Source organism: Macaca thibetana, chromosome 1 (genome assembly GCF_024542745.1).
Source record: "Macaca thibetana thibetana isolate TM-01 chromosome 1, ASM2454274v1, whole genome shotgun sequence".
NCBI lineage: Eukaryota > Metazoa > Chordata > Mammalia > Primates > Cercopithecidae > Macaca > Macaca thibetana.
The window spans coordinates 161,816,203-161,838,809 of record NC_065578.1 but is presented as its reverse complement, the minus strand read 5'-3'; the positions used below and the strand labels follow the sequence as shown (position 1 = coordinate 161,838,809).

The 22,607-nt window shown below is 54.5% G+C and overlaps 1 protein-coding gene across 2 annotated transcripts; it reads right to left on the bottom strand.

The window, feature by feature from the left end:
* Nucleotides 1-1,803: 1,803 nt before the first annotated feature.
* Nucleotides 1,804-20,262, bottom strand: LAD1 (ladinin 1). 2 transcript variants are annotated; one of them, XM_050763707.1, is made up of 10 exons: nt 19,928-20,262; nt 9,806-9,949; nt 6,879-7,719; nt 6,245-6,349; nt 5,346-5,389; nt 3,861-3,933; nt 3,620-3,757; nt 3,196-3,282; nt 2,836-2,910; nt 1,804-2,477 (listed from the first exon to the last, which is right to left on the bottom strand). In XM_050763707.1, the coding sequence occupies exons 1-10, from the start codon at nt 19,963-19,965 to the stop codon at nt 2,472-2,474; spliced, it is 1,551 nt and encodes a 516-aa protein (XP_050619664.1). In that variant the 5' UTR covers nt 19,966-20,262; the 3' UTR covers nt 1,804-2,471. The 2 variants fall into 2 exon arrangements, with proteins under 2 accessions (XP_050619664.1, XP_050619673.1); XM_050763716.1 differs by lacking the exon at nt 19,928-20,262 and adding an exon at nt 18,680-19,473.
* Between the last annotated feature and the right edge of the window lie 2,345 nt (nt 20,263-22,607).

The following is a 22,607-nucleotide window of genomic DNA, read 5'->3' as shown; positions in this document are numbered from 1 at the left end:
CAGGCCAGTTTATTTGCATGGATGCCTAGAAAAGGGGTCTGGGCACCTAGATCACTACAGAGCCCCATGGGAAAAGCCCAGTAGATCCTTGGTGTCATAGGCCACACCCGTACGGCTTCTAATTGTTCTAAGGCAGGAGCTTCGTTCAGAGCGCTGTGAGACAGCTACTCAGATGAGGAAATCCAGCCCCCATGCAGCAGCCACTCCTGGGCATAGCAGGGTTACTCTCAGCCCATGTTTTTGATATCCCTGTCCTTGCAAAGGGATGTAAAGAGAAAACAAAGCCAGAGTGGAATGGGAAGCTTATGCTGAAACAGTGCATGTAAATTTGAAGATCCACAACAGGACGGGCCACTTGTGGGGTCACAGGGCCCCTACGGCAAGAAAGCAGGAGGGTACGGCCAGGAGTGGTGAGTGGGAGCCCTGTTGTCTCCAGAGGGTGCCCAATGTCACCCGTCCAGAGGCCTCCCCACCTGCCTGGACATCCAGTCACTACCACTCATCTATCCCCAGCCGAGGTCATCTTGGGCACACCCTGGTCTCCTTGTTTACTGGCTGTGTCTGCAATAGGAACAAGGGCAGGGCCCTCCCATATTGGATTCACAGGGGAGGGGGCTGTGCTGTGGCACCCCCTGACATTTCCCCTAGCAGCCAGCCCTCACTGGGCACTCCAGGGGAAGGGGGTGCAGGCATGAAGGGCCCTGCTGAGGCTGCAGCTGCAGGAACAGGCCCCTCAGTGTCTTACTCCAGGGTGGGGCCCTGCCCAGGGAAGGCTTCCAGGAGGCTCTCCTGACTCTGGGTGGGGACAGTTTTGTTTACTGGAAAAGTTCACCTATCATGGCATGAACATGTGAAAGTCCTCTGAGGTCATCTGCTTGAGATTCAGAGAAGGGAAATGGCTCAAGGGTCACACCTGAGGTCTGGGCAGAGCCAGAGCCAGAGCCGTTAAGATGTCCCGAGGCTCCAGGCAGGACTCACTCCATTCCTCGGCCCTGTCCACCCTTGTCCTCCAACTCTTAGCTGTGAAGTTGGAACACTCACAAAGCCCCAGCACTAGCAGTGGGTGGGGGGTGCTCGGGACAGGGCCCCCAGGTCCCTATGTCCCTTACTCGGGCACAGGAGACTCACTGGCCAGAGGTGGGCCAGCCTGGGGCACTGGGACCTCTGCACAGATGGCACTTTGAGGGCCTGTCCCCTGGGGCAGATCTGCGGAGCCCTCACCGAGTCACAGAGCAGGGGTAGGGCTGATACCCCACACACCTGGGGAACTGGACTGATGATACCCTTAGGAGCCGTGTTAAGGGTGGTGTTCCAAAAAGACCTGGAGCTTCCCCAGGCATGCAAAGGGGGAGTGGGCAGGGGGCTCTGCACCTGGCCGCATCCCCAGCTGATTCTGGGTAAAACTAGAGCAGTCAATCAAGACAGAGTTCTAATGATTTAAACTTTTGAAAAGTTGTAAACCACAGCTTTAAGGGGTTAACAGGGCACCAGGCTGATGTTCCTAGCTTAGTCCGTTCTAGATTCTCTGATGGTTCATTCTCCAAGCTCATGGGGGCCATGATGTCCGAGCATGGGGGTGGGGGCTGGAGGGGGCTTGTGGGGAGGAGGGTAGGCCTGGCCCTGTATGTGGCAGTTCCCCAGTCACCAAGCTAGGACTACTGAGTGGCGAGCCACCACCTTAATGTGAGAAGAGGGGAGATGAGGAAAATGATGATCCTCCTCACACACTTCAGATGACCTCTGCTAGAAAGCAAGGCCTCTAGAGAGGAATTCGCTTTTCAGGTCTCATCAGTCACTTACACCTGAGAGTGAATGAATTTATCAGATCCTTCCTGAGAATAGGATTTTCAGAGAAAGGGGAAGTGGTTGCACACAAAAAGGCACTTAATTCCTGGCCAGGGCAGCAGGCCAGGGAAGGGAGGGGAGAACCAAGCAGGGAGATGCCACGGGGAAGATGCACGGCAGCTCCTTCCCCATCTGGCCAGAGTGGGCCTCGGTGGCTGGGAGCAGGCCCCAGGGACAAAGATGGGTGGGTCCAGGCCTCAGTGAAGGGGGACATCACAGACACAGAGGCACTTGCTGGGAGCAGATGAGACAGGTGACTCTGGAGTTCTTGAGGGATGCCGTGCCCTGCCCCTGGATGTGAGCAGGAAGGAGCAGAGGTCTCTGGGCAGGACGTAGGCCCCATAGTGCTGATGTGCACCTGTGCTGTGCCCTGGGCAGAGGCTGGGTCCCAGCATCTGTTGTGCCTGCTGCAGGGTGAGAAGGTCCCAGCCCCAAGAGGCTGGGCTGGGAAGGAACTGGCTGAGTCTTGCAAATATTCCTGACCCCAGGGCCCTGGCCAAACAGATCCAGAGGCAAAAAGGGAACAGAGGCAATGAGAGGAAGGGGTGCTGCTGTGAGAGGCAGAGGCCTGGCATGAGGGAGGCCCCTTGAGATGAAGACTTGCAGGTCTGTCCTGGCAGGGCTTGTCACACCTGTGGGGCAAAGAGCTGTTAGCACAAGGCAATGGGGTGCTCAGGGATGGAAGGGGAAGGGGGCCACTGGATAGGAAGGCATCTCTTTGCCCAAGCCCCACACCCACAATGAGTCAGAGCCCTGCAATCTGTCAGCTGAAGGGGCAGAGGCTCTGAGAGCTACAGGCAGCAAAACCAGCTGAGGGCTCAACCTTGTTCTCACGGTTGGCTCAGACCAATCTGCATGAGCAGGGATGGGGGCGTTCTGGGTAGACTGTGCGATCGCAGGCCAGTTAATGTGTACACACGGGGGCGATGGGGTCTCCCACAGTGCACGATGGCCCTCTGCTGTAGGGCCAGGCCCCTCCCCACCATTCACCTCAGCGTCCAGCGAGGAGTCAGATTTCTGTCCCCACTGAGTCCTCTTGGTAGCAGACGACGCTTTCTGTGCCTCCTGATTGAGGGTATCAGGGTGGAGATCAGGGACTAAGACCAGGCTCCAAAGGGCTCAGGATCCCCCAGGCCCAGCTCCCAGCCCAGGATGTCCTTTCTCTTCCCACAAGAGAAAAGGAACCCAGACCCACCCCTCCTCTCTGCCAGAGTCTGACCCACATACCCATCCATCCCCCACTGTTTCCACTCCTGAAATGACTCCTCATCTCCCACTGTCCCTCCTCTGTCCCCAATCATCCCACCGCAATGGCCCCACAGTAAGAGACATCAGAGAGGGCCAGGGTACCTGGGGGTCCTGATCTCCAGACTCTTGGGTCCTGCTGATCCACAGGTTGAGTCTTGATGTCACAACCCCTGAGAGCCTCAAGTTCTCCTAAAAAGAGAACCTTCCATCTCAGGGTTTGGGGCCCTTGGCAGCAGCGAGGCATGTTCAGAGGCCCTGGAATGGGATAGGACTCTCCCTCACTCCCATATGCATCCAGCATGTGCCACATATACCTGGGACAGCCCCCTCCCCTTCTCCCAGGGAGCTGTGTGCCCAGCTAAGGAGATGGGCTCAGGAACGTGAATGGGAACTCAAGTGAAGGTTCTGCCAACATTAATTGACACATGAAAACACAGTTTTCCAGCACTGCCACAGCCAAGATTTGGGTTTTGGAGATGTCAGGGCTAATCACCCTAAGGACCCTGGTGGGGCCTGAGCGCCTCACCTTCCGGCTGGAGGCTGGTTCTGCTCGGCTCTGGCCCACCAGTTCCTTCTCAAAGAGGTGACGCTTGCTGGCTACACCCACAGGAGCCACGAATAACTCAGTGCGAGGGGAACCCGGAGACTTGACAGATTCTGATCTCTGGGAACCAAGAACACCAACAGCTGACCCACGCCGAGGAGGGGCAAGGGCCATGCCCACCACTCATCCTGCCCTCCACCCCTCGGGAGAAGCCCCCACCCACCCGTATGGCTGTGTGGTATCTCTCCAGCTTCTCTCCCAACTTCACTGTGTTGGCTGGGAGCTTCATACTGGCACTGCAGGATGGAAGATGGAACAGGCGAGCCAAGTGAGACACCCAGGCAGACCAGGCCTGCCCCCACGGCCTGAGAAGCAGCCCCATCACGCTTTCTCTTTGTGGCCAAGAGAAACGTGGCCCTCCATCACACAGCAGGCTGTGCTGACTCGGCCAAGGTGAGGAACTTACAGACTCCAGGGATTTCCCTCCACTCCCGAGAAACGTCCCATACAACAGGACATCCCCAAGATGTCCCTCCTTCCCTTCTCCTCCATACCTTGTCACTTCCACTGCAAAACACCTCCCGAAGCAGGCCCTTCCTTTCCATCTTCCCCATCACAGCAATCGCCACCTACCTGCTCTCCCGGCCTGCCATCATGAGCTCTCCACATGGCTGCTCCTACCTCAAATCTAATCCTGTCCTTCCAGCTCGGACCCCGCAGGCCTTGGCACAGCACACAAGGCTCTAGTGATCTGGGCCCTCCCCTTCCCTCCCCAACAGTATGCCTGTGTGCTGGCCAGCTGGACACCATGCTCTTCACTCTGCCTTTTCACATGCTGTTTCCTCTATTTAAAACACTATTCCTCCAGTTTTACACGTGCAAACTTCCTACTAGTTCATGGAAAATCGATTGCTCCCTGACACCTTCCCCAGCTCTCACAGGCTGAGCAGGTGCAGCTACTCCTGAGCTCCTAGCCCTGGGTTCATATTCCTGTGTCCCTGTCCCTCCTTGGTTGGCCAGTATGCAATGGTATCATGTTTGAGAGAACTGCTATAGGTTCGCTGGGTGGGTATGAGTTGCTTGAGGACAGCAGCTGTGTCATTTGTCTTTGCATTCCTCCTCCTCCACCCCAAGCCTAGCCTAGTGTAGTAGGCTCCAGTAAATGTTCATGGGGCAGATGAATACAGCATGAGTGGATGACATTCCTAACACACAAGCATATCTGCTTCTCAGATCCTATTTCAGTTTTGCTTTTTTATTTCAAAGCATAGTCCTCAGGCTACTTGCATCAACACCACTGAGCCCAGGAATCCTTGTTAAACCTGCAGACCCACAGCCCCCCAACCAGGCCTGCTGGAGCAGGGGCTTCCCCTCCCTTACACTGTCTGTGGTCTCCCTCCCAGAAAGCCACCTTTCCCTCTCCTAACCTCAAGGCTAAACCCTTAATCCCCTTTTGGGGCCCCACCCAAGCCCTACCTCCTCCGAGCAGCTCTCCCTGATCCCTCCCCCTCCTTGTTCCATCTCATCCCAACTGAGTCCATCCTGTTAATCCCATCCCCCTGCCAGATCTGGAGCCCTGGGCAAGGACTGCACCTTCCTCTCATGTACCCTACTGCACAGCCTGGCACAAGGAGGGCAGGTGCAGGTACTCAGAAAATAGCCTGAATATGGCCAAATAGGAAAGAACCAGAGCCTCCAGGCCGCCCACCTGCGAGTTAGGGTTGTTTCTGAGTTGTCTTTCTTGGGGTTCATCTGAAATGAGAAGGAAAGGCATTGGTGTATGGGAGTCCCCGGGAAATTGGTGGCCCCCTCGAGTGAGGACAGACATGTCCTCCTCCTCTTCAGACCTCCCACCCCTTCTACCAGGGGTCAACCCCCACCAAAGAAATATGTGGACAAGTCTTCATTAAAGATCATTGTTTGTATCTGGAAGACACAGGTTCCCACCCACTAATATGGGTCAGAAGTCTTTCTTCAGGCTTCCTTCTCAGGGCACCTGTAACCACCTATTTCCTATCTGCCTCCCACTGCCCATGAGCTCTGGGGGGGCACCAGTCACTATCGGGCCACCTCTCCAGGGCCTGGCACACATTAGAGGCGTGATACAAAATGATTGAGTGAATGACCCAGTGAACAGAAGAACTAAGAACAAACACCAGGGCAAAACAAGATGAGATTTCCCCAATCCACATAGTTTGTTCTATTGGGACACTGGCAGAGCAGGGAGAACTAGGAGACCCTTGCTGCTCTCTGTTCCTCCCCTCCCCTCCTAGACAAGTCTCCTAGGTGAGGCCAGGAACTGATGAAGGCAGGTGTGGACCTCCCTGCAGCCGAGGACCTGCCCTGCCTGTCCGGTCTTCATGCAGCCCTGGCCTTACCCACTAGGTGGGGCTACTCATGCTTATTGGAACCTACCTCCCAGGTCACTAACCTGCTCTTCTCTGCCGAATACAGCCTTGTCTGTTCAGGGCCACCCACGGGAATCCAAAGCCCATCTCTATCCAGAGGAGCTTCCTACCTAACCTATGGCTTCTATGTTGTAATGGATGCGGGCTTCCTCCGCTTGCCCTCCACAGGCTCCCAGACCAAGGTGCCCAGCATTCTCACCCGAAAGGAGATGGTCCTGGGGCTGGAGCGTTTGAGGGAGCTGCTGTAGGTTCGCTGTGTGGGTGAGGACATATCTGCCTCTTCCTCCTTGCTGGGGATTTTCACCTGGATGGAGCAGGGGGAGTGTCACACAAGAGGTCTAGGGCCCAGGAGGCCAGGGCAGCCATAGACCCCATGGCTCACGCCAGGAGCTACAGGAAGAGGGGAGAGTGGGACAGCCCTGTGCCTTCTCTCCTGCCTCCTTCATCTGCTGTGGGAGTAGCTCACGGACAAAGTCCCTTGGGGCTAGGGCACCAGGCAGAGCTTTCTAGGGGAGCTTCTAGAAGGATCTGAGGCTTCCCATTAGTCTGCCAGGGTCCTGGAGCCCAGGCCCTGGATGAGGATATGGTGGAGGGCACCAGCTGCTCCCTGCCCCACAGCTGGTGCCCCTTTAAGCTCCAGCAGCCTGCCCCATCTCAGCCTCCCTGCTCTGACCGTGGTTAGAAACAGGCAGGGAAAGAAGAGACTTCCAAGGCCAGCCTGCAGGTGGGAGGATGGAGGGAGCCAGGGAACCAGGGATTACCTGGGTGAGACTGGCCGGCAGGGCCAGCCGGGTGGCAGAGTAGAAGGGTGGGAGGGGCGGGACACTGCCAACCTGGAGTGTGACGGGTGGAAGGCGGGAGGCCACAGTCGGAGGGTCTGAAGCCCCCTGCTCTGTCAAGGAGGGCAGGTTCTTCCCAGGGAGGGCCCTTCCTCTTTGCTCCTTGGTGGTGGCTGGGCTTCCTCCAGAGGCTGGCAGCTCCTGCGCCAGGGGCTGCTCTGAGGCTGTGGCCCTCTTTGGGGCCGGCTTGGCATCTGCAGTTGGGCTCTTCTCTGAGGACAGTGCCTTCTCGAAGATGGATGCTTTCTCAGACACCAGCCTTCTTCCTGAGCCCAGTGCCATCCCTGGGGCTGGCGACTTCTCGGAGACACTCGATTTTTCTAGAACAGACTTTTTCTCTGAGCTGTTTCTTTTCTCTGACACTATCTTCTCCGATAGGGATGTCTTCTCCGAGGCCAGCACCTTCTCGGAGATGGAGGTTTTCTCGGAGACCAGACTCTTTTCAGGTGCCGTCTTCTCTGGCATGGATGATTTCTCCAAGACTGGGGACTTCTCTGGAACCCCTTTCTTCCTCCCTCCTGGCTCCCTGCCCGTCAAGCTCTCCTCCTCCAGGGCCCAGGGGCCCCGCTGTTCCCGACTCAGTCTCCGGCGAGGTGGGATTTCCAGTTCCTTCTTGGGGACTAGGGGTTGCTGTGTGGCCTGCCCAGGGCTCAAGCTGTCCCTCCCCTCCTCTGCCTCCAGCCTCTCCCGGATGGGGGCCTGTGCAGCCTCCACCACCTGCCGCCTCTGCCTCCGCTCCTGCCGTGTTCTGAGGATGCTCTGGATGTCCTCACCCTCATCTTTGGAGGCTGGGGGCAGTGGCTTGGGCACCTCTGCTTCTTCCACGCTCGGTAGTCTGAGTCAGAAGATGGGAGACAGAATCAGAGGATAGAGGTGGACGAGACCCTAAGTATACCTAACCCAATGGAGATGCTGCCAGGGCCACCAAGGAGGAGGTGAGGAAGTCAGGCCCTGGCCTCCCTGGCTCACCACCACCTTTATCCACTCGATATATTGCACTTCCAAGGTATCATCTGAACAAAGCACTCTATGCTTTTTAAAAAGTTTATAAATTCCTATGAAGTCCAACAACTCCATGTTCAGACACAGTCAACAGACCCTGAATAACTAATTTAATATGGGCCAGAGCCTGTGCGGGGCACTGGGGATCAAAAGGAATAAGCATAGTCACTGCCCCTTAGATCTTAGATCAAGACTAAAGATGTCCAGGGATTTGTTCAAGGTCACACAGCTAATTGGTGGGGGAGCTGGGAGCAGAACCTAAGGCTTCTGATGTACCATTCCACACTCCTGTCAGTTTTGTGGGTGCAGCCGAGACTAGGTGACAGCCACAGGTACTTGTGCAGCCCAGCTCTGGACATCCTCCAAAGTCTGGGGCCAGGCAAGGCTAGGGGAGGGGGGAGGGGAGGAGAGAGGGGAAGGGGGGGAGAGGAGAGGGGAGGGGAAGGGGGAGAGGAGAGGGTAGGGGAAGGGGGATGGGGGAGGGAAGGGAGGGGAGGGGAGGGGAGATCAACACAGCCCTGTTCTCCCTTCTCGGCGACCCGAAGAAACAAAAGCAACATGAGAGGATTGTCCAAAACCCTTAGCACCCGGCCTCCAGCAAAAGGAGATTCTTTTCCTTCCTCACCACCCTGCTCTCCATGTGCTTTCAGGCAAGTTAGCTTACTGTCTGGGCCTCAGTTTTCAAATCTGCAAATTGGGCTTGTTAGGAAGCAAAATGAGACTCGTGAGGGTGCCCAGCACAGTCCTGGCATATAGGTGGCATTCAGTAAACCCCAGGCTCTTCCCCACCTCATAATCCCAAAATCTAGATGGCAAAACTAGCCCCAGGGTTCTTCTCCTCAGAAGTAAATTATAGGCCAGGAGCAGTGGCTCACACCTGTAATCCCAGCACTTTGGGAGGCTGAGGCAGGCGGATCACCTGAGGTCAGGAGTTCAAGACCAGCCTGGTCAACATGTCGAAACCCCATCTCTACTAAAAATACAAAAATTAGCCAGGCATGGTGGCAGGTACCTTTAATCCCAGCTACTTGGGAGGCTGAGGCAGGAGAATCGCTTGAACCCAAGAGGTGGAGGTTGCAGTGAGCCAAGATTGTGCCACTGCACTCCAGCCTGGGTGACAGAGCGAGACTCCATCTCAAAAAAGAAAAAAAAAGGCAGCCAGGTGTGGTGGCTCACGCCTGTAATCCCAGCACTTTGGGAGGCCAAGGCGGGCGGATCATGAGGTCAAGAGATCGAGACCATCCTGGCCAACATGGTGAAACCCCATTTCTACTAAAAATACAAAAATTAGCTGGGCATGGTGGTGCACGCCTGTAGTCCCAGCTACTGGGGAGGCTGAGGCAGGATAACTGCTTGAACCAGGGAGGCGGAGGTTGCAGTGAGCCGAAATCGCACCACTGCACTCCAGCCTAGCAACAGAGCAAGACTTACTCTCAAAAAAAAAAAAAAAAATTAAATTAAAAAAAAAAGAATTAGTAAATTAAATTATAGAGGGTCAGGGTTAGAGGGAGGCAGCCTGAAGAAGGAGGTGGGAGCTTGACAAATCTGGATGGACATTCTGGCCCTGCCACTCTTAAGGTACATGATCTCAGCAAGATCTCAGCTGTTTCTCCACCTGTAAAATGGGATAACAATACCTCTCTCCCAGGGATATGGTGAGAATTACATGAGCTATGGCCATAAAATGTCCAGCACAGTATTGGCTCATGGATGGTCAACAAAAAGTAGCAAGCATTGTTATGAAGAAGACAGAAGCTGGCAGGACTGAGCCTGGGGAAGGTGGGGAACTTGAAGTTCATCATCACACCCTTCAGCCTCATTTCCTGGACCCCAACTCCCTGAGCAGACCGAACATGGTGCACTCAGTCCGAGGCAGCCAGTCCATCCCCATCAATCAGGATAGAAACCTGAGCACCTACCTCTCAGAAGCAGAGGTATGCCGGTCCCCATTCTGGCTGAGCCTGGGAGCCTCATCATCCGTCGTGGAGCTCAGGTTGCGGTGCCGCCGCCTGCGCTCACGCTCCTGCTCCTCCTCATCCTCCAGAGTCCACTGCCGGGCAAGGCTGGGGGAGGAGAGGAGAGGGTCAGCACAGCTGGGGAAACCCAGGACCCTCCTGAGGCAGGCTCCTGTAGGGCTGGGAGAAGAGACCAAATGCCTCTAGGCCTGTACTGGCTACAAGTGGCTCAGAAGCGCTTGAAACATGGCTGGTGTGAACCGAGGCATGCTGTGTGAAATGCACGCTGGGTCTTGAAGACCAGAAAAAGGTCTCATTAAGAACCTTGTACATTGGCCAGGCGCGGTGACTCATGCCTGTGATCCTAGCACTTTGGGAGACTGAGACAGGGGGACTGCCTAAGCTTAGGAGTTCGAGACCAGCTTGGGCAACATGGCAAAAACCCATCTCTACTAAAAACACACACACACACACACACACAAAATAGCGGGGCATGGTGGCGCACACCTGTAGTCCTAGCTACTGAGGAGGCTGAGGCATGAGAATCACTTGAACCCAGAAGGCAGAGGTTGCAGTGAGCTGAGATTGTGTCACTGCACTCCAGCCTGGGTGACACAACAAGACTGTCTCGAAAAAGGGGGGAAAAAAAAGGAAGAAAAAATTGTGTATATTGATTGTGTGTTGAAATGGCAATATTGTGGATATATTGGGGTAAATGAGCTATAGTATTAAAATTAATTTTGTTTTTCCCTTTTTTTTTTTTTGAAACAGCGTCTCGCTCTGTTGCTCAGATTGGAGGGCAGCAGCGTGATCACAGCTCACTGCAGCCCCAACCTCCTGGGCTCAAGTGATCCTCCCACCTCAGCCTCCCGAGTAGCTGGGACTACAGGTGTGCATTACTACACCTGGTTAATTTTAAAATTTTTTATAGAAATGAGGTCTCACAATGTTGCTCAGGCTGGTCCTAGACTCCTGGGCTCAAGCAATCCTCCTACCTTGGCCTCCCAAAGTGCTGGGATTACAGGCATGAGCCACTGCGCTGGGCTCCTTTTTACTTTTTTTTAACGTGACTACTCAAAAACTTAACATTTTAGGCCAGGCGCAGTGGCTCACACCTGTAATCCCAGCACTTTGGGAGGCTGAGGAGGGTGGGTCATCTGAGATCAAGACTTGGTGAAACCCTGTCTCTACTAAAAATACAAAACAAAACAAAACAAAATTAGCTGGGTGTGGTGGCACATGCCTGTAATCCCAGCTACTCAGGAGGCTGAGGCCAGAGAATCACTTGAACCTGGGAGGTAGAGGTTGCAGTGAGCCAAGATAGTGCCATTGCACTCCAGCCTGGGCAAGAGTGAAACTCCACCTTAAAAAAAACTTAACATTTTAAATGTAGTTCAAATTATACATCTATTAAATTCCTACTAAAGCTGCAGGGCTTTGGATTAGACCGGGGTTTCTCCAGCTCAGCAATGTTGACACTTTGACCAGACAATTCCATGTCGGGGGCTGTTCTGGATCACAGGATGTTTAGCAGCATCCCTAGCCTCTACCTGCTGGGTGCCAGTAGTACATTCCCCAGCTGGGACAACCAAAGTGTTTCCTGACATTGCCAAATGTCCCCTGGGGGCAGTCACCCCAGATAGGAACCACTGGTTTGAACTGTACTCTGGACCCAAGGATGAGAATGGGGCGCCTCCGTCCCTGGGGGTGACCAGGAATGTGGAAGGGCGGGCCTGGTCCTGCCTGAAGGAAACAGATGGACTTGCCAAGTGCCTTTCTCTTTTTGGTCCTGGGATCCTTAGGTAATACCCATCAGTGGACAGTTATGGAGGTATTTCCTCAGTTACTCAGTTCCCCATGGAATTTCTTAGCGTTTGGGAAGGGAAGACTTACAAAACCACTTACACCTGGAAAAAACTCCAATATCGCCTTCCCTTCACTTTCCCAGGGGCTCCTGGAGCCTCCCTCACCTATCAGATGGAAAGAGCTTCATGGAAAGAGTTGAGCCACGGAGCTCCACAGAGTTGGATGAAAATCCAGACAACTTTCAGTTCTCCGGGGAGCAAGGGGATCACACACCCTACTTTTGGTTCCTGCCCCAGTCATTCTTCATTCATGGGACCAAGCAGGCATTCTACAGTCAGTCAGCCAACCCCACCAGTCTATGCATCTACTACTAGCCCACACACCCACGTACTCAGCCACCCACCTGTTTCCACCATCTTTATCCACCTGCCCTACCTACCACCTCCCACCAGCCCATCTTCCATCCAACCCACCCCTTCCAATCCAACCAAAGAGCAAATGAAAACTGAGTGACTGTGACAGGCCAGCACCATGTCAGGAACCATGTGGGGGTCACAGAACATGGCAGGGTCTCTGCCCTGGAGATATTGACAAACCAGTGAAAAAGAGAAGTGTGTCCACCAATAACTCCCCCAACCAAAGTGCAGAAGTTGTTCTGCACAGTGAGAGAACAAATGCTATAGGCCAAGGTTATCAGAAAAGGCTCATGGAAGAGATGAACCTGGGCTGCATCTCAGTGAACAAACAGGCTTTCAATGGGGTGGGGCTGGCAGTCCAAGCAGAGGGAAGGTACCAGGATTCAGGGTTTGCTGGGGGCAGGAAGCTGAGTTTCACTCTGGGAGACAGGACGGGGTGTGAGCAGGGAAGTACCAGGCTGTGAAAGTCAGATGGAGGAGCCCTTCCCAGCACCTCCCTGTGGCTCCCCCTGCATTGTCTGCAAATCAGGTTAAAAGGTTCTAGAAAAGGCCTCTGTCTTGCCTCCCAGAGTTATAGCAACGACTGCAAGGCCTCCCCTTGCCACTGCCGGATGCCAAAATCTCTACCTTTTGCTGTCCCAGCCTCTCCTGCTGCCCAGCCCTAGTTCCCACTGAGCCTCTCTCCTCTGCAGGGAGACTTTGGTAAGGCAAGGTCAGGTGATCTGGTTTCTAGTCCTCCTGCCCTTGGGCAAGTCACTTCCTTTTCTCTTCCTCTGTTTTCCCTCCTAAAATGAGAAAATGAACCACATGACTGCTCCGATTTTTTTCTAGGTCCAGCATCCCCTGGATTGAGCCAATATTCATGAAAAAATTACTTCTGAGGACCCACTATGTGCCAGGCATGATTCTAGGGGCTGGGAACAGCCAGGAATGAGACCAACAGGGTCTTCCCCTTGACGGAGCACATTTCCAGCATGGGGGAGTCAGACCATGAACAAGGAAATGAGCCCATGAACAAAATGACACCAGCTAAGTGTCACTAGGACAAGGGAACAAAGTAAGGAACATGAGAGAAGGTGGCTGGATGGGGAAGCCCCCTAGGAGAGGCCTGGTTCATGAGAAGTAGGCAGCAGAGCTGGATCTGGCAGCCAGTGTTCCAGAAGGAGGATCCAGCCAGTGCAGAGCCCACATGTGAGGAGCTGGGTATTCAGAGGAAGATGGGAAGCCAGGGCCAGAGTGGCCCTCAGGGAATTTGGAGAGGGAGGCAAGGCCAAAGCAGAGGGCCTTGAAGAACAGGAAAAGGACTTGGGTTTTATTCCAGGTGTGCTGGAGAGCCCTGGAGAGTGGTACACAAAGAAACAACATGATGGAATCGCTGTATTTTTAATCTCTCTGGCTGCTGTATGAAAAAAAAAAATTGAAAAGGTTAGGCGAGAGAGGAAACAGGGGTCAGAAGGCACCTGCAATCCCATAGGCGAGAACTAGAGCTATGGTGGCTTGAACTGGGGTGATGACAGAAAACATGTGGGAAAAGTGACAGATTTGGGACATGTTCTGAAGATACAGCCACCAGGGTTGGCTGTTGGATTGGATGTTGGGTGGCAGGAGGGGGAGGAAAAGAGAAAAATCAAGAACTGCTAGATTTTGGGCCTGAGTTATTTCTGGAGCTGCCATTAATAACATAAGAAAGACTAGGGGAAGGAGGAGTGCAGTGGGCTGTTGGGTGGTAGTGGGGAGGGACAAGGAGGAGATGAAGAGCTGTGCTTCTGGTTTGTTCCAAGGGAGAAGACACCAGTGAAAAGCAAAGATCAAGACGCTGCAGCCAGGGAGCTCAAAGGAAACCAGAGGAGGGCGTTGGCATGAACAGGGGAGTGAAGGCCTCAGTCAGATGCTGCTGCGAGGGGAACGAGACCAGGACGGAATTGTGAGCACAGAGGCACCAGGTACCACAGGAAAAGCAGATCCCAGGACTGTGCCAGAGTCTGAGCAGGCTGGCGGGGGTAAATGGAAACCAAAAAAGGAATTAGTGAGTAGCAACAACTCTTTTGAGAAGCAAATAGCATGGGACAGTAGTGGCCGGGCACAGTGGCTCACGCCTGTAATCCTAGCACTTTGAGAGGCTTAGGCAGGTGGATCACCTGAGGTCAGGAGTTCGAGACCTGCCTGGCCAATATGGCAAAACCCTGTCTCTACTGAAAATACAAAAATTAGCCAGGCATGGTGGCAGGCACCTGTAATCCCAGCTTCTCAGGAGGCTGAGGCAGGAAAATGGCTAGAGCCCAGGAGATAGAGGTTGCAGTGAGCTAAGATCATGCTGCTGCACTCCAGCCTGGACAACAGAGCAAGATTCCATCTAAAAAAAAAAGGGGGGGGATGTGGACAGTAGCTAGAGGAGGATGTGGGCTCAAAGAATGCTTTAAGGTATAATTTACATAAATGTACAGATCTTAAGTTTTTCTTTTTTCTTTTTTTTTTTTTTTTTTGATGAGCAAACAAAGGAGGGAGTGGAGAAGGTCTGAGAGGGTTGAAAAGAGTGTGACTGGCTGGGCATGGTGGCTCATACCTGTAATCCCAGCATTTCGGGAGGCCAAGGTGGGAGGATTATTTGAACCCAGGAGTTTGAGACCAGCTTAGGCAATGAAGCGAGACCCACGTCTTTATATAAGAAAAGAGCAACTGAGTTGTCCTGCAGTGAGAGAAACAACCGCAGGATAGGGTGTCTTTCATGTCTAGTGCCCAGCACGGCGCCTGGCACCCAGCAGGTGCTGACAAATGTGGAAGAACAAGTAAGTGTCAATTTCAGGAGTGCTGGGCTCTCCTCCTCCCTAGAAATTACAAAACCTCTTCCTGGATGCCAAGGCACACAAAGGGGAAACAAAGCCCACTCCTCCCCCAAAGGCAATCTGCCCGGCTGTCTGCCCAGGGAAGGTGAGTGCCTGCCCATCACCCCAAGGGGAAAGGAGGTGCCTTTGGAGGAGAACCTTCCAGACCCTCCCAATTCTGCCAGCAGGGCAGCTCTTCCTGGTGAGAACCTCAATCCCTCCTCCATCAGTCACACCTCTACTTCCTCAGGGGAGATGGAAAGGAGCCCACATCAAACTTTCCCCCTATGACCTTGGCCACGGAACTTAAACAAGATTCCCCTGGGCCTCTGCATGACTCCCGTGAGCTCTGGGCATTTGTAGATTGAACATTCATCATTCATTCATCCTTCATTCACTACACACAAACAGATGCTCTCTTATGAGGCGGGTTCCAAAGTCCCACCTCTCCTCGGTTTTCTTATTCAGACTTAGAAATGCCAACTTCAGCTGGCTTACATATGAGGCCACATCTCCAGCTCCCTCCCCTGGATGCACCTTGTCCACAGCCTGGAAATAGCTCTTGCCCTCCAAAGCTGAGGGATCCAAACACTGGGGAAAGTGACCCACAAAGCCCAGAACGCCTCTCCCTGACCACACCCACAGCTGGCTGAGCTGGAGCCTCCAGGATTCCTAGGTCTTGAGCCACCCAGCTCCCACATGCCACCCTCAGCCCTTGGGGAAGTGGCCAATTTGTTTATCCTCCTGTGGGGCCCTGGATGGTGCATGAGCACTCAGGGCCTGGTCTCCTGGGGGGTCTCCAGGGCTGAGCTGCAGGACTCAGAACCCAGGGATCCTTGAGTGTCCCCAAGCTTTACACTAAGACCCCACAGCTCACCCAAGGTGACATGGCCACCATCCCTGCTGCTTGGCAATCATGGGGCTGCCTTCAACCCTGACATTTGGCAAAACAGGAGTCCCTACAGCAGCACCACCCCACCCTGGGGAGAAATGTTATCTCGGATAAGCACAAATTATGAGGAGGGAGGGAAGGGCAAAGGCCAGTCCCCAGGAGGGGACTCAGTGGGTACAGTTGTTGAAACCCCAGTAATAAATAAAAAATTGAGGGCTCAAAACAGTGTTGGGCACTTGTTGAACATGGTGAATACGAATAAATCCATAACTAAAGGAATAAGGGGGGAAGTGAGCACACTCGTGGAAGTGCTTACTCTAACACCAGTCACTGTTCTAATACCCCTGGCATTCATCTTTACAACAGCCACTGGGTGTGGTGGCTCACACTTGTAATCCCAGCACTTCAGGAGGCCAAGGCGGGCAGATCACTTGAGGCCAGGAGTTCAAGACCAGCCTGGCCAACATGGTGAAACCCCATCTCTACTAAAAATAGAAAAAAAAAAACAGCTGGGTATGGTGACGCACGCCTGTAATCCCAGCCATTCAGAAGACTGAGGCATGAGAATCACTTAGAACCCAGGAGGCAGAGGTTGTAGTGAGCCGAGATCATGCCACTGCACCCCAGCCTGGGTGACAGAGCGAGACTCTGTCCATCTCCTATATAAAGAAACTGAGGCTCAAAAGAGTCAACTGTCCCAGGATTGCACAGCTAATAAAAACAAGAAACCAAGATTTAAATATAGGTCAGCCTCTCAAAAGCACCTACCCTTAACCACCATACCAAGTGCCAGAAAAGGATGTCCAGGGAGGGCCGGCCCAACCCAGAGTGAGCTTAACAGCTGAACCCTCAGGGGAGGGAACAGAGGCCCAAGAGGGCATCTAAAGGTGTGATATTCCCCACTCCAGGACAGGTTGGGGCCCAGGGCAAAGCCTGGGAGGGCAGAGGTTTGGGAAAACCCCATGGCCCATGCAACATTGACCTTCAAACCCCAGAGCAAGGCCCAGGGTGAAACCTGCAGGCCCCAACAGCTGGGGAGGCTCTGCTGCTCCTACTAGCTGAGGCCACAGCACCAGCCAGCTGCCTACCACTCCTTCCCTCTCCACAACCCTTTCCCCAACCTCCTGGCCTTCATTTGGGGACACACATCCATCTCGGTGTCTCCACGTAATGCTGCTATCCTCCCCACTCCAGACTTCAACTCCATCCTTTGGAGATGGGGTTCCTCTTTTTCTCTTAAACAATTCTAAAGGACATTTTGCCCTGTTACTCACTAGGGAGCTTGTTTTGACCTCTCACCTGGGAATTTTCTTCCTGAAGTCTAACTTCCATCTATTCTGCAGCAACTGATGGCAGGGATTTAAGTGAAGTGGTTAAAAGTCATGTTTAGCAGTAGAACCCATTTTCCCAAATTGAATCAGACAGAAGCCCATTATACAATAGATTAAGGCTCAGCTGCTCTGCTTAAAGCTGGGAGAGGGTGAGAAGGCTGCCCCAGATGCATTTTGTGGAACCCTGGGGCTCAAGGAGCATAATTTGCAAATCTTGGGGGCTGGGGATAGGGAAGGGAGGACAGAGGAGGGATGGGAGGGCATGCCCATGACCTTGGCCAGTCTCCTGAACCTGAGCAGGGCAGGCCTTAAGCTCCCCTTCTGCATGGTCACTGTGGGGGGTAACTCAGGTCTCTTCCAGCCCCAAAGGTCTAGAGAGAGGTGTCGGGAGAACCCAGGGCAGCAACTGGAAGTAGGAGGGCGGCTCAAGGCCCAGGCAGGGAAATGATTAACCACTGGCTGTTCAGTCCCAGGCACTCTTAGATCAACCCCTCACCCCCTGCAGACAGGCCTGGCCCAGCCTCACTGGTCACCAGGCCAGTCCAGGGAGAAAAGGACAAGGCCTCTGACCAGGGCACCCAGCCAGCCAGCTCACCACTGCCCCCCATCCCATCCCAGGGCTGGAGGACTTGAATTTCTGCTCTATGCCAAGGATGGGCTGCAGGCTGGCCCCCAGCTACCCACCCACCTCTCCATCCACCTCCCCACCTGGGGCCATGCTGTCACACCCTAGCAAGGTCCTCCCCAGCCCAGGAGGCTCCGTTGACAGTGACTCACAGCCCTTTCCTGCCTGCCCGCTGAGGCTTGTTCACCCAGGGAGCGGAGCGGGAGCGGTCCTCTGTTCCAGGTGCTTCATCAGGGTGACTGTTGGCAGCAGCTGCATCTGCCCACGGGGCTCTATGAGGGCTGGGACCATGCAGGGAGGGCAGGCCAGGGGCCCCTGTGGCAGGACTGGTTTCCCAGAGCTTCCCTGGCACTTACCCTGGACATCTTGTGGGAACTTGGGTGTAGCCACATGAGTCCATGTCCATCTGAGCAGTGGACAAGCTTAGGCCAGACCTTGCTCCCATTTTCAAAGTTCCAGTGCCCCAGCTGCCTCCCCCCACACACCCCCATGCATATCCAGGCATGCTTTCAGACACAAAATCACATATATCCCACCAGACTATGAACTTCTGAAGGAGGAGTGTCTGGTTTGTATTTTTAACCCAATGCACAGTCTTCAATAAACAATTCAACTGAACATATGCAGACTGACAAGCTCAAGACTCAGCAACATTAAGAACCAACTCCACACGCAGATGTCTCATCTCTTCATAGGCCATAAACACACTTGTCCACAAGTACACCACACACACACACACACACACACACACAAGCATACATTCATAGGCACAGGTAGGCCCACATCTAGAAGCAAAGACACTCCCACATCAACCCCCAGGCACACTGACCCACATGCAAAGTCCAAGACCTTGACTCCTCAGCCGCACCCTCAGCACAGATCTTCCTCTGTAGCAGCCTGGGTTTCTTTTCCAGAGCACTGAGTTCCCTCCATTCGTGGGGCTTACCTTTTCCCCTCTCTAGAGCCCATGGGCTGCCCACAGTGCTTCAGAGTACTGTGAGGTCTTGAGGGTCTGGGGAGGTGGCCCCCCACCCCCAGTCCCAGGCGATGAGCTGCTATGGAGAGGCTAAGCCTGAGACAATGAGGTAGTTCTGGAGCGCTTAAGGGAGGGCGGGAGCGGGGTAGAGCGGGGTAGAGGCACTGGAAAAACCTGTGAAAGATGCCTTGATGGGGAAAGCCTGCAGGACCCAAACGGCTGGAGGGTGCTTCTCTGCACCTGGCAGAAATAGCCCTGGCTCAGGAAAGGCCAAGACCCAAATGCCCACCTGGGAGGGGCCAAGACGCTAATGTCTACCTGGCTAGAAAGGGATCAAAAGAGCAGGCTCCAGCTCTGAGCTATTGCAGGAGCCTCAGTTTCCTTAGGGACAAGATGGGGGAGGGAGGCGCCCAGTGGAGGAATGAGGTGAAAATGCTCACAGGGGGCCTTCTTGGCAGAGGTTCAGGGTCGCTCCAAGAGAAGTCAGTAGAGGTCACCAATCTCTATGAGGGGTGCCGCCTTCTGAACACCCACCTTCCCCAGGCCTCTGGGACCCTGATAGGATGTCCAGTAGGCAGGGAAAGGATGCCTCATCCCCTGACCCTTTAGGAGACCAGTGTACAAATATTGTAGCAGCACAGATGAGGATGGACACTATCTTAAGGTTCTCAGCCCAGATGCCACCCCAAAATGCCATGCTGAGATTTTGAGCCTCCTTGGTGGGAGATGGGTCTGCTTCCCTCCAGTCCTTTTCACTGACCCCTCCAAGACGGCTCTCCCTGCTCCTCCGCCTCCCAAGAGGGGCTGTGGGACACCTCCCAGGGGTCCTCTCCGCCGGAGACACACTCAGGAATGAGGGAGACTTCTCTCAGGAATGAGGCTTGGAGGTTACTCTGAACACCTCCACAATCCCCCAAAACGTTCCTTCCTGCTTCCACCTTCCACAGGGAGGCCATACCCCAGGGGGCGTCCAGACTGGGGACCAGCCTTCCCCCAAGTACCCTGTGTGGGACCTCAGGCCCCGATGGGAGAAGACCTACCCTGTAACCTCAGGGTCCCCGAGTTTGGCCCCAATCCTGTCTCCCGCGAGTCGCAGCAAGACCAGGGTCCAGCCTTGGTGTCAGGGTCCCAGGCGGGGAGGAGGCCGGTTCCCGGGGAGAGGAGACCCAAAAGCTCCCGGCCGACCCCGCGCCCCTCCCGGCTCCCTCGGGCGCTCACCTGGACAGCGCGGACCAGTCCTTCCTGCTGACAGCCATGCTGCAGGAGCCCCGCGTGGCCGCCCGCGCCCCGCCGGCCGCCGCCTCACCTGGCGCCCCTCCCCCGCCCGCCCAGGTGGGGTCACATGGCCGCTTATCTCACCCCCGCGCGCCCCGGCCGCGCTCCGATTTGCCGACCCGGGAGCGGCCTCTGGGGTGTGGGCGTCCCAGACAAAGCCGCATTGATCGCAGCTCAGGCCGGCCGGGCCGCGAGGCCGCAAGCGCTGGGTGGACCGTCGGACGGATCGCGGGACCGACCGACGGACGCCCGGGGCCGGCGTGGGGCTGGTCGGCTGCCCGGGGCGAGGGCGGGAGACTTCCTGCTCAGAACCAGTCCGACCAGCTTGGCGCTGGGCCGCCTCCCCGCGCTGTGTCGCGGCCCGGGTGCCGGGGAGCTGGGCTGGGGGGCGGGGACCCTTGCCGGGAACCCGACTTAGCCCGGAGAAGCTCAAGAGCAAGAAGCCGAGCGGAAAAGTTAGCGCAGGTACTGTAATCTCGGAGCGCCCACGCCTTCTGGGCCCCTTTCCAGAGAACGCCCTCCCCACTCCCAGGCTTCAGAACCCACCCGGGCCCACCGCCCCAGTAGGCCTGGCTGAGATGAATGGGGCTTTGCTTTCTGAGCTGCACATAAAACACGCCCCTGGTAGAGCCAGCCCCACCCAAAGGGAGAATCTTAGACTCAATTCAGCAAACATTTGTGTGCCCACAGCCTGAAAGCACAAATATGTCAAAGGCACTGTCCTTGCTCTCTGATACTGGACTTTGGCTGAAGTGGCAGGGTGTATAATAGGGGCAGAGGAAGCTCAGTTTTTCTTCTCCGAGGAAAGATTAAACACAGATATCTAGGACTCGAATTTTGGAGCACCGTGAGACAGCTCAGGCACCACGGTACCACCTGGCTCCCTTTATGTGCCCATCCGGGCTGGTGCGGGGCCAGGTGCTTTCTTTCCAGGAACCAGCGTCAGGTGGGCTAAGAGAAGGTCAGGTGCTGAGCGTGGGGAATCTTATCTTCCCTGATGGATCTGAAACACAGGGTCAAGGCACAGCTGCAGTTCCTGCCCTGAGAGGAAGGAAGCACAGCCGCCAGCGCCAGGATGAGAAGATAGAAAAGGAGCCGGAGTAGGAACTGCCCTCATGCTCCCGGGCCTCACTGCCTAGCCTCAGCCTCTCTTTGGTGCTCATCTCAGGCCCTCCAGCCCTGAGATTCATGGTGAAGGGCAAGCTGGCTGCCGGGCAGAAGCCTGGAAACACACACACACAGCCAGCCTGTTGAGAGTCCCCCTCCCAAAGTACCCCCTCCTCCAGGGAGCCTTCCTTCTTGGCATAGGAGGGGCAGGATGAGGTCCAGGACATGAGAACTGTACTGGTAACTTGCACACTTGAGGTCTGATTCTGACGTTTGTGAACTATGTGACTTGGAACAAACTCCCTCAGTTTCCTCATCTGTGGAGTGGATGTTATGATACTTTGCTCTGCTTCCTTCCAGGTTGTGGAAATCGCATGAGTTCCCTGCTAGTGACATTAGAGTGAGCAGATGAACGTCGACAAGGCCCCAGGGAGCTCTGAACAGAGGCTAAGGCAGGCCCTGGAGCTGTTTGCTGTTTACAGGAAAAGAGAAAGAGGGGACCCCAATAGTCTAGGTCCCTGCATCCTCTGACCTGGGGCCTGACACTGTCAGGGAAGCTGCTGTCTCCCTGGGGACCTACTGAATGTTCTTCCCATGGCTGGTCAGTGGTGACACCTCAACACAGGAAGAAAAATACTCCTATGAAGTCATCTGAAGCCTGGTCATGCCAGGGACACTGCATGAAGCCAGGAAACAGTGGGGTTTCTAAAAGCCCAAAATTGAATAGCCTCTCTACAGATATAAAAGCCCAAAGACATGGAAAGTTTGTATGCAGACAACCCTAGAAGTAAGGCAAAGTGAATGTCATATATGTTAGTGCCCAGAAAGTTCCTTGAGGGCAGACATTGTACATTTACGGGATACTTTCTAAGTGCCAGCTACTGCACTTGGTGCTGAATCAGTGCATTCATTTCCTGGGGCTCCTGTGATGAAGTGCCACAAACTGGGTGGCTTTAAACAACAGAAATTTACTCTCTCACAGCTCTGAAGGTTGGAAGTCTGCCATCAAGATGTGAGCAGAGTCCAGGCGCGGTGGCTCATGCCTATAATCCCAGCACTTTGGGAGGCCGAGGTGGGCGGATCACAAGGTCAGGAGATCAAGAGCATCCTGGCTAACACGGTAAAACCTTGTCTCTATTAAAAATACAAAAAAAAATTAGCCGGGCGTGGTGGTGGACGTCTGTAGTTCCAGCTACTCAGGAGGCTGAGGCAGGAGAATGGCGTGAACCCGGGAGACGGAGCTTGCAGTGAGCAGAGATCGCACCACTGCACTCCAGCCTGGGTGACAAAGCGAGACTCTGTCTCAAAAAAAAAAAAAAAAAAAGAATGTGAGCAGAGCCAGGCTCTCTCCAAAGACTCTAGAGGAGAATCCTTCCTTGCTTCTTCCTAGAGCTCCTTGGCATACAACTGCATTACTCCAAGCTTTACCTCTCTCATCACACAGCATTCTCCCTGTGTCTCTTGTGTTTGTGTTCAAGTATCCCTCCACTCTAATTTAGTATGACCTCATTTTAGC

What these genes read in the sequence shown, in the direction of transcription:
- LAD1 (XM_050763707.1), bottom strand. Translation starts at nt 19,965, where the DNA reads ATGGCTGTCAGCAGGAAGGACTGGTCCGCGCTGTCCAG. An exon ending in TTCCACCCGTCACACTCCAG is followed by an intron (nt 6,350 to 6,878) that starts GTTGGCAGTGTC and finishes TGCTCCATCCAG; the next exon opens with GTGAAAATCCCCAGCAAGGA. An exon ending in AACCAGCCTCCAGCCGGAAG is followed by an intron (nt 3,283 to 3,619) that starts GTGAGGCGCTCA and finishes TTCTCTTTTTAG; the next exon opens with GAGAACTTGAGGCTCTCAGG.